Here is an 11,056-nt window from a genome sequence, read left to right as displayed (position 1 = left end):
CTTGGATTGAAGATTGTGCTCTTGTTTCTTTAGCACTTGAGTCCATGAATGGACGCAAGATGGTCCTTTTGAAGCCCATGCTCAAACTGGAGAGTGTGTCAGAATCCCATGAGGGGGGATGTGCACGTCTGTGCCCACATTCTTGGGCCTCATGTAGAGTTTTGGATTATTTATGGCTCGGGTGGGCCTGAGAATCTGGATTTCTTTTTAAAATTAACATATAATGTATTATTTGTTTCAGGGGCACAGGTCTGTGATTCATCAGTCTTACACAATTCACAGTGCTCACCATAGCACCCTCCCACCCCCTAACCCCTCCAGCAACCCTCAGTTCGTTTCTTGAAATTAAGATTCTCTTAGGGTTTGTTTCCCTCTCTGGTATCATCTTGTTTCATTTTTCCCTTCCTTCCCCTATGATCCTCTGTCTTGTTTCTCAGATTCCTCATATCAGTGAGATCATATAATAATTGTCTTTCTCTGATTGACTTATTTGACTCAGCGTAATACCCTCTAATTCCATCCATGTTGTTGCAAATGGCAAGATTTCAATTTTTTGATGGCTGCATAATATTCTATTGTGTATATATATACCAAATCTTCTTTATCCATTCATCTGTTGATGGATATCTAGACTCTTTCCATTGTTTGGCTCTTATGGACATTGCTGCTATAAACATTGGGATGCCCCTCTCCCTTTGGGCCACTACATTTGTATTGTTGGGGTAAATACCCAGTGGTACAATTTCTAGGTTGTAAGACTGCTCTATTTTCAACTTTTTGAGGAACCTCCCTACTGTTTTCCAGAGTGGCTGCACCAGCTTGCATTACCCCCAACAGTGTAGGAGAGTTCCCCTTTCTCCACATCCTCACCAGTATCTGTCATTTTCTGACTGGTTCGTTTTAGCCATTCTGACTCAAGTGAGGTGGTATCTCATTGTGGTTTTGATTTGTAATTTTCTGATGCTGAGTAATATTGAGCATTTTTTCATGTGTCTGTTGGACATTTGGATGTCTTCTTTGCAGAAATGTCTGTTTATGTCTTCTGCTCATTTCTTGATGGGATTGTTTGTTCTTTGGGTGTTGAGTTTGATAAGTTCTTTATAGACTTTGTATACTAGCCTTTTATCTAATACATCATTTGCAAATATCTTCTCCCATTCCCTTGGTTGTCTTTTGGTTTTGTTGACTGTTTCCTTGCTGTGCAACTTTTGATCTTGATGAAGTCCCAAGAGTTCATTTTTGTCCTTGCTTCCCTTGCCTTTGGCAATATGTCTAGGGATACAGTTGTGTTTTAATTTGTTTCCATGAATTTTAATTCTTCCTTAATTTCCTGGTTGACCCATTCATTCTTTAGTAGGATTCTCTTTAGCCTCCTAAATTTGAGTTCTTTCCAATTTTCCTCTTGTGATTGAGTTCTAGTTTCAAAACACTGTGATCCAAAAATATGCAGGGAATGATCCCAATCTTTTGGTACCTGATTTGAAACCTGATTTGTGACCCAGGATGTGATCTATTCTGGAGAATGTTCCATGTGCACTAGAGAAGAATGTGTATTCTGTTCCTTTGGGATGGAATGTTCTGAATATATCTGTGATGTCCATCTCGTCCACTGTGTCATTTAAGGCTTTTATTTCCTTGTTGATCTTTTGCTTGGATGATCCGTCCATTTCAGTGAGGGGGGAGTTAATGTCCTCTACTATTATTGTATTATTGTTGATGTGTTTCTTTAATTTTGTTATTAACTGGTTTATATAATTGGCTGCTTCCATGTTAGGGGCATAGATATTTAAAATTGTTAGATCTTCTTGTTGGATAGACCCTTTAAGTATGATATAGTGTCCTTCCTCATTTCTTATTATAGTCTTTGGCTTAAAATCTAACTTGTCTGGTATAAGGATTGCCACTCCAGCTTTCTTTTGATGTCCGTTAGCATGGTAAATTGTTTTCCATCCCCTCATTTTAAATCTAGAGGTGTCTTTGGATCTAAAATGAGTGTCTGGCAGACAGCATATTGGTGGGTCTTGTTTTTTTTATCCAGTCTGATACCCTGTGTCTTTTGATTGGGGCATTTAGCCCATTTACATTCAGGATAACTATTGAAAGATATGAATTTAGTGCCTTTGTATTGTCTGTAAGGTGACTGTTCCTATATATTGTCTTGTTCCTTTCTGGTCTATGTCCTTGTAGGCTCTCTCTTTGCTTGGAGGACCCCTTTCAATATTTCCGGTAGGGCTGGTTTGCTGTTTATGAATTCTTTTAGTTTTTGTTTGTCCCGGAAGTTTTTTATTTTATCTCTCCTTCTATTTTCAGTGATAGCCTAGATGATATAGTATTCTTGGCTGCATATTTTTCTCATTTAGTACTCTGAATATATCATGCCAGTCCTTTCTGGCCTACCAGGTCTTTATGAATAGGTCTACTGCCAATCTAAAGTTTGTACTGTTGTAGGTTACAAACCTCTTGTCCCGAGCTGCTTTCAGGATTTTCTCTTTGTCTCTGAGACTTCTAAGTTTTACTATTAGATGATGGGTGTTGACCTCTTTTTATTTTGAGGGTGATTCTCTGTGCCTCCAGGATCTTGATGCCTGTTTCCTTCCCCAAATTAGGCAAGTTCTCTGCTATAATTTGTTCCAATATACCTTCTGCCTCTCTCTCTCTTTTTTCTTCTTCTTCTGGGGTCCCAATTATTCTAATTTTGTTTCATTTTATGGTATCACTTATCTCTTGAATTCTCCCTTCACAATCAAATAGTTGTTTACCTCTCTTTTTCTCAGCTTCTTTATTCGCCATCATTTGGTCTTCTGTATCACTAATTCTCTCTTCTACCTTATTTGTCCTAGCAAATAGAGCCTCCATTTTTTATTGTACCTCATTAATAGCCTTTTTGATTTTGACTTGGTTAGATTTAAGTTCTTTTATTTTTCCATAAAGGGATTCTTGAGTATCCTCTATGCGTTTTTCAAGCCCAGCTAGTATCTTTATAATCAGCATTCTGAACTCTAGTTCCAACATCTTACTAATGTCCATATTGATTAGGTCCCTGGCGGTCAGTACTGCCTTTTGTTCTTTTTTTTGAGGTGAGTTTTTTTTTTCATTTTGTCATTTTGTCCAGAGAAGAATAGATGAATGAGAGGACAAAATGCTAAAAGTGTAACAATGACTCCAGAAAAATAGACACTAAACAAATCAGAAGAGACCTTAAACCAGGGAGAAAAGAAAGGAAAAAAAAAAAGAATATGATCAGGCTGGTGAATAGAACAGAGCCACACATTAGATTTTGGGTGTTATTTTGGTCTGTTAGAAGAAACTGCATCCCAAAATTTTAAAGAAAGAAACACACACACACACAGACACACACACACACACACACATAAAGGTAAATGGGATAGAATATGACTATAAAGATAGAAACTTAAAAAGATTTTAAAAAAGGAACTGATGGGGCACCTGGGTGGCTCAGCAGGTTAAAGCCTCTGCCTTTGACTCAGGTCATGATCTCAGGGTCCTGGGATTGAGCCCCGCATTGGGCTCTCTGCTCAGCAGGGAGCCTGCTTCCTCCTCTCTCTCTGCCTGTCTCTCTGCCTGCTTGTGATCTCTGTCTGTCAAATAAATAAACAAAATCTTAAAAAAAAGGAGTTGATAAGAAGTTGGCTGAAAAGAAAGAAAAAAATTAAAAGAAACAAACAAAAGAAATAAGCCATACACTAGATCATTAGATTTAAGGTATATTTTGGTCTGTTAGAAGAAACTGTATCCCAAAATTTTAAAGAAAGGAATGCTTACATATGTACAAAAAATAGGGTTAAATACAATGAAGGGATAGACTATGACTGTAAAAATGAAAATTAAAAAAGATTTTTAAAAAGGTATTGAGAAGATAAGATGTTGGTTGAAAAAGGAAAGAAGAAAAAAATCAAAAAAAGAAAAAAAGAAGGAAAATTTTAAAAATTAACTTTGAAAGACCAAAGAATCATTGGGAATAAGCCATGAATTCTATGTGTTTTATTCCCCTAGCACTGGAATTTTGCAGTTCTCATTGATCGGTAAACTTGGTCTTGGCTTGATGTTCTTGCTGATCTTCTGGGGAAGGGGGCCTGTTGTAGTAATTCTGAAATATCTTTGCCTGAAGAGGAATTGCACTGCCCTTGCCAGGGTCCAGGCTAAGTAATCTGCTTGGGTTTGCTCTTAGTAGCTTTTGTTCCCTGAAAGCTTTCTGTACAGCTTTGGAGGATAAGAATGAAAATGGCAGCCTCCCAATATCTGGCCCTGGAGGAGCTGAGAAATGGGGGTCGCACCCCTTAGTGTACCCTCAGAAAAAAGCAGTCAATCACTCCCATCTCTATGGTCTCTGGCCGTACTCTGTGTTCACCCAGCCTGTGACTGAACATTTCTATCTCTGGCACATGGACCTATTTGGAGTCTCCAAACCCAGCAGATTCCTGCAGCATACTCCCACGTCACTCCTCCCAGTAGAGGAAGGGGAGGCTCGTAGGATCCACTACTTTGAAGAATTGTGGCCCAACTGTACCATGGATCTCAGTTTATGGCAACCCTGAGCTGAGAGCGCACTCCTCAACTCTGTCTTTGCAGGCAGCTTTCCTGCTCTGACACTTCGGAGCTCTGCCACACTCAGGCACCCCCGGTCTTCCTGTTGTCACTGAGGGTCCTGAGACCACACTATCCTAGTGGGGGTTCCGCCGCCCACTTAGCCACTGGAGGGATGTCCCTCTGTGGACCAAACTTCTAAAAGTTCTGATTTTGTGCTCTGCTGCTCTCTCACTTGCCAGAAGCCCGCTGATGGAGGCTCCTTCTCCCCACTGTCTATCTTCCCATATATTGCCTTGGGTTCACTTCTCCGCATGTCCTACTTTCCAGAAAGTGGTCGCTTTTCTGTTCCTAGAATTGCTATTTTCTTTGATCTCCTGTTGAGTTTGTAAGTGTTCAGGATGCTTTGAATAACTATCAAGCTGAATTCCTGGGACCAGATGAAATTTAGGTCTCCTACTCCTCTGCCGTCTTGCTCCCAGTTTAAGAATCTGCATTTCTAACAAGCTCCCAGGTGATGTTGATGCTGATTCGGGGACCCCATTTGAGAATGACTGCTCTAGTGAAATGGTTCTTAATCTTAGCTGTGCTGTGGAATTACTTGGGGATTCTGAAAATATGGATGTTTGGGTCATATACCAAGAGCTTCTGATATCATTAGTTTGGGGTGTGACCTATGCATCTGGAGTTTAGAAATCTCCTCATGTGATTCTAATATTCAGCCAGTGATGAGAACTGCTGTTCAATGGTAGAAGCACAGGTGGCTGCAGTCAGGAAATCTGGGGGCCAGCCCAGCACTATCTCTGACTTTGCTTGGACAAATGACTTCACCTCTCTGACTTAGCACTGGCTTCCTTATGTGGTAACATGGGGACAATAATTCCGATGTCATAGCATTGCAGGGATGAAAATAGGAGGTAAGATGGATAAGTTGTATCTAATCTTGATACTCAACATGGGGTTGAACTCACAACCCTGAGACCAAGAGTCCCACGCTCCACGGACTGAGCCAGCCTGGTACCCCTGAAGTATAATGGATATTAAAAGGCTTCATGAACTGTAAAATGTTACACACGTATCTTTATGGAGTGTCTTCTAGTCTCTTGCTAATCAAAGTGTGTTTCAGATCAGGAGCACTGGTATGACCTGTGAGCTTGGAGAAATGCAGAATCCTAGGCCCTGCCCAAGACCTACAGAAGCAGAGTCTGCCTTGGAGCAAGATCCCCAGGTGATCTGTGTACACATTCAACTTGTCCTTTCCTCCCTCCTACTTTCAAGTGCCTGGTTACATGAGTTAATTATTCTGCTTCCCTGTCACAAACTTAGTGGCTTAAACCACATAAATATACTATCTTACCATTCGTGAGGTCAGAAGTCTGAAACAGGGCTTACAGGGCTCAAATCAAGGTGCTGGCAGGGCTGGATTCCTTTGGAAGGCTCCAGGGGAAAATAGTTTCCTTGCCTTGCCTTTTTCTGCTTTTAGAGGCTGCCTGCATGCCTTGGCCTATGGCACATCACTCCAACCTCTGTTTCCATAGTCACATCTCCTCTGATCCTCCTGCCTCCCTCTTTTAAGGAACCTTGTAATTGTATCAAGTCTACCTAGATAATCCATGATATCCTCCACGTGTCAAGATCCTTAACTCAGTCACATTTGCAAAGTGACTTTTGCTAGGTAAGGTAAAAAATATTCACAGGTTCTGGGGATTAGGACATGTACCTCTTTGGGGGAGCATTTTTCTGCCTACCACACCAGTCTTCTCTGCTGTTCATGTCTTCTCTATCCATCCCTGAAAGATGTTCTTCCTTTGCTCATGTCCTAGACATTTATTTGTTTTAGCTGTCAACACTCTCTTGTTTTCTGTCTTGTCCTCTCAGGCACCCACAAGCTGATTTAAACTAATCTCAGCAGCTTTGGAGAATAGTGAACTCCCTGCCATTGGAAGTATGCAAGCAGAGCCTGAATGCTCACCTGTCCGGAGGGCAATAGAGGGAATTCTCGTGGTGGTGCAAAACATCTGCAAAATGTTGTTATTCCCATTGAGCTGGCTTTCAGTCCCTATTCCACCTGTTTTTGAAGGGGCCCCTGGGAATCCCTACCCCCCTTAGCCCCCTCCCTTCTTCCTTAGCTTTCCCCACCTCTGTGTCCTCCTTGAGCTTTTCTGTCCCTTTTCTCACACTACCACATGGACTCAGCTATCTGTCCTATGGCTGTGCCCATGCCAGGGGATCAACACCACAGAGAACATGGTTCCTTCCGGGAAGCTCGGTGGTCAGTCCTCATGGTCCTGAGGCTGAGGGTTCTCAGAGTCTACAGAGAGGAGCACTGACAAGGTAAACAAGCTGGGGTTGACAAAGGGGAGGAAGGGGAAGGATGAGAGGGCTTATTCTCTGGTCAAACTATCCCATAACCAATGAGTTAAATGGTCATAGTGGGTTATCGTGGGCTTTCACCAAGGCTGCAGCGGGGTGCTTCATCCACTCTGAGGGCATGGGACCGAGAACCAGAACCTTCACCTGGAGTGGCAGTGGAGGAGGAACCAGGCTTCAGGAGAGGCCGCCTTCAGAGCTGGGCCTCTGGGAGAGGAGCTCTAGGAAGATATCCAAAACAAGTCAAACCTGATTCCTTGTTGTGCGTAGACCAGCCATTTGCCTCTATGGTTTAGCTGCATCTAGCCCAAGGACAAAGGCAGCAGTGACATTTAATATCTCTTCATGAATGACCAGACTGGACCTCCATTGCTATTAGATATTATGCAGTGGTATGAAAAGAATAGGATAGACTTATGTGTCCTAACACAGACCTCCAAAGCATATTGTTGATTGAAAATCAAGTCACACATCAGTATGTAGAATCTGGACCTACTTATGAAAATAAAACCCCACACCCCAGTTTTGTGTGTGTGAAAAAATGCATAGAAATCAGAATCAATGCACGTTAACAGAGAGGGAATAACTGAGGAGGGGACAGGGGTTGGGGGTGATGTTCAGAGAGTGACTGTCACATTTACTTTGAATACTTCTGACTTGTTATGTATTTTCACAGCGAGTACCTATTTATATAATTCAAAAGGAAAAAAAAACCTCCTCAACCTCCTCCCCATTCCAGCTCAGGAACCACTTTGCCAAGGCCCTTTGCAGACCGCACAAAAATGTATGTGGCACACACATACCTTTTATCTACGAATATATGTAGTTATGTATTTGCTTTTGCTCATATTGTTACTTGCCTGTGCTATAGCTGTAGAATGAGGTGTGTGTGTGTGTGTGTGTGTGTGTGTGTGTGCGCGCGCAGATTGGGAGAAATGGTATGGTAAAACAGGGTGGGAAAATCAGTATTTGAGGCTTTAGTCTCTTCTTAGAATGGGAGACACTCTGAGGAAACAGCCTTAGATTTCTCGGACTTCTGAGCCTCCTTATAGCAGTGATACCAGCTAACATTTATGGGGCCTTTATCTTTTTAAATATTTTATTTATCTACAAGAGGGAGCAGGGGGGAAAGCAAAGGGAGAGAGACAAACAGGCTCTGCTCTCAGCACAGAGCCGGCTGCACGGCTCGATGCCACGACCCTGAGATCATGTCTGGAGCTGAAATCAAGAGTGAATTGGATGCTCAACTGACTGTGCCATCCAGGCACCCCTTATGGGGCCTTTAAATACTGAGTCTGTCCCAAATATACAATGTATTCTCCTTTTATCCTCACAAAACTTCTGTAAGGTAGGTACTAGTAATACCTTGATTTTACAGATGGGAAAACCAAGTCATGCAGAGGGTGACTTATTTGCCCAAGGCTGCACAGTTCATAAGCAGCAGGTGTTGAAAACAGGTCAGAAGCCTGTGTGGAACAGCCACCAAGAATTTGTCTTGGTTCTTATCATCCATAGAGACTACATGTTGTCCCCTTTTCTTGCAAGTTTGTGCCTCTGTGCCTTTGCCCATCTTATGACCTCTGGCCTTCAAGCTGACAAGTCTATGCTTTGGGTTTCTCCACTGGGGCTTGAGCTGAACTTAAGCAGAAGACCCTTCCCTCTTTATTGGTCAGCAAAGTCCAGTGATTGTGGAAAAGGAGGATTAATTTTTACCCTAAGCCCAATGAAATCTAGGACTCTGGACTCACATATACCTCTCCATTTATCTTCCCACTCCTGCTTTCTGTTCTTGCTAGTGCCTCTTTCATTTAGCACTTTATTATCTTTCTTCTTTAAAGATTTTATTTATTTATTTGAGAGAGAGAGCAAGCATGAGGGGGGTAGGGGCAGAGGGAGAGGAAGGAACAGATTCCCCACTGAGCAGGGAGACTGATGCGGGGCTCCATCCCAGGACCCTGGGGATCATGACCTGAGCTGAAGGCAGATGCTTAACTGACTGAGCCGTCTAGGTGCCTCCACTGTGATGCTTTGATGTGAAACTGATTTTGGACTTCTGACCTTGAGAACTGTAAGATAATAAATTCATTTTTTATACTTTATTAATTATTTTTATTAACATATAATGTATTATTTGCCCCAGGAGTACAGGTCTGTGAATCATCAGGCTTACACACTTCACAGCACTCACCATATCACATAACCTCCCCAATGTCCATAACCCAGCCACCCTCTCTCTATCCTCCTTCCCCCCAGCAACCCTCAGTTTATTTTGTCAGATAGAGTCTCTTATGGTTTGTCTCCCTCCCGATCCCATCTTGTTTCATTTTTTTCCCTCCCTGCCCTCCCCCAATCCTCACATTCATGATGTTTTAAGCAATAGGTTTGTGGTGATTTTTTATATATTGCTATATATTTGTTTTATAGAAAACTCATACATTGAACTAAAGGGTTAATATGAGGAGACAGTTCGAAAACTGAGTCCTGGCTATATTGCTGTTTGGCAGTGCCTGTTGCCTGAAAGAGATTTGGTTGTGATATGATGAAGATTTTTACTTATCAGGAAAGAGCATCTCAGGGCACCTGAGTGGCTCAGTGCATTAAAGCCTCTGCCTTCAGCTCAGGTCATGATCTCAGGGTCCTGGGGTCAAGCCCTGCATCGGGCTCTCTGCTCAGCAGGAAGCCTGCTTCCTCCTCTCTCTCTGCCTGCCTCTCTGCCTACTTGTGATCTCTGTGTGTCAAATGAATGAATGAATGAATGAAAGATCCTTCTAGGCATTTCTGGGTTGCTCTGATCTTGTTGCATTTTAGCTATGTCTTCATGCAGGCCAGAGGGGCACGGCAAGTACAGAGATGTTTTTATTCGCCACCCAGGGCTCAGAAGTTTCTTGCCGCTTTTATTTATTTATATTGTTGGGACTAGAGCGTGGAAAGCCTTCCCTCCCCCTGCAGATTAGGAGTTGGGTAATGAGGTACGAATAGTTTTGGTTCATTCCCATGGCTTATGCAGTGGGGGTGGGGTGAGGGGAGAAAGTATATATTCAATTAACATTTCTTGCGTTTTTCATTGGAAGTCTTTATTGAAGGTTATTCAGGGTGAAAGACTGCACTCCAGGGGCCATTCTAGCGTGGATTTATATTGCAGCCCTCTGGCTCTCAGATGGCCATTTCCAGCTTCTTTCCAAGGAAGATCTGAGGGTAAGATTTGGGGGTTGCAGAAGGGGTGGAGGGATTGTAACAATGTCCGGGGGTATTTGGAATCTAAGGAGATTATTATTAATGTTAGTAATACCTTTAACACACACACTTTCTGTGCATGAACTCCTTTAATCCTCACAATATGCCCATGAGGTGATATTATTACCAATGCGCATAGAAGTTAATCAAAGCTAATTAAACCCCCTGAAGTTCCATGGCTAGCATGTGATGGAACTGGGATTTGAACCCAGGCCTGCCAAGTCTCGGAGTTTGTATTTATCTTACCACGCCAGCTGGTCTCTCTAGAATTGTAATGTTGTCACACAAATGTAAGTTACTGACCAGAGGCAGAGTGAAAGCTTTATGGCATCACCCTATGGTTTGCAAACTTATGCCCAACCTCGTGACAGATGCCAGCATCCATTTTGCACAGGAGGAATGCAGCCAGCCTACCTCCAGTGTCACTGGGCCTTGAGCCAGGACACAGCCCTGTCCCGTGTCTCATCTCTGAGAGCTTTGCCTGCTTCTCAGTTTGTCCCTCTGATCACCCATCTGCTCTGGTCTCTACAAACATGCGTCTCAGTTGTCTGGCTTCTTTGCCGCGTGGCCACCTACCCCTTTCCCTAATCTGTGGACTGTTTCCTACCCTCTGGATCAGTGTTTTATGGCACTCCTGCTAACTGGCTTCTTCCCCTTGGTCTCAATATGTCATCCTATGATGTAGCTCAACAGCAGAACACCCTAGAAGAAGTCTACCTCAAAACAGTGAGAATCACTGAGAGAGGAGTAAAAGCTGATAATGCAAGGAATATTTTGGAGACTGTAGGGTAGGACACTCACTAGTCATTGGCTTGGAGATCAACCTGCTTCAGTGCCACTGTGATGATGTTTTAGAAACTCCTGCTCTAGGTAGGCTCCTATCATCCCTCAGAATTACTTTTGTATT

General features: G+C 42.7%; 1 protein-coding gene across 5 annotated transcripts in view; it reads left to right on the top strand.

Moving 5' to 3' along the window:
• SLC25A14 (solute carrier family 25 member 14) overlaps positions 1 to 7,437 on the top strand; it is a 57,303-nt gene extending 49,866 nt beyond the window's left edge. For 2 of the 5 annotated variants that reach the window (XR_014307218.1, XR_014307219.1), the window contains exons 10-11: positions 5,672 to 6,220; positions 6,424 to 7,437. Coding sequence is in view for 1 of the 5 variants with exons in the window: in XM_082717718.1 (XP_082573844.1) it covers positions 5,672 to 5,773; positions 6,424 to 6,438 (117 nt within the window). In the remaining 4 variants the exon portion in view is untranslated. Of the gene's footprint in view, positions 1 to 5,671; positions 6,221 to 6,423 lie in introns of those variants that run through there. The other 3 variants (XR_014307217.1, XM_082717718.1, XM_082717719.1) reach the window with 3 other exon arrangements.
• The last annotated feature ends 3,619 nt before the right edge of the window (positions 7,438 to 11,056 follow it).

This window comes from Mustela nivalis, assembly GCF_964662115.1.
Source record: "Mustela nivalis genome assembly, chromosome: X".
NCBI lineage: Eukaryota > Metazoa > Chordata > Mammalia > Carnivora > Mustelidae > Mustela > Mustela nivalis.
This window is presented reverse-complemented; position numbering and strand designations above follow the sequence as displayed.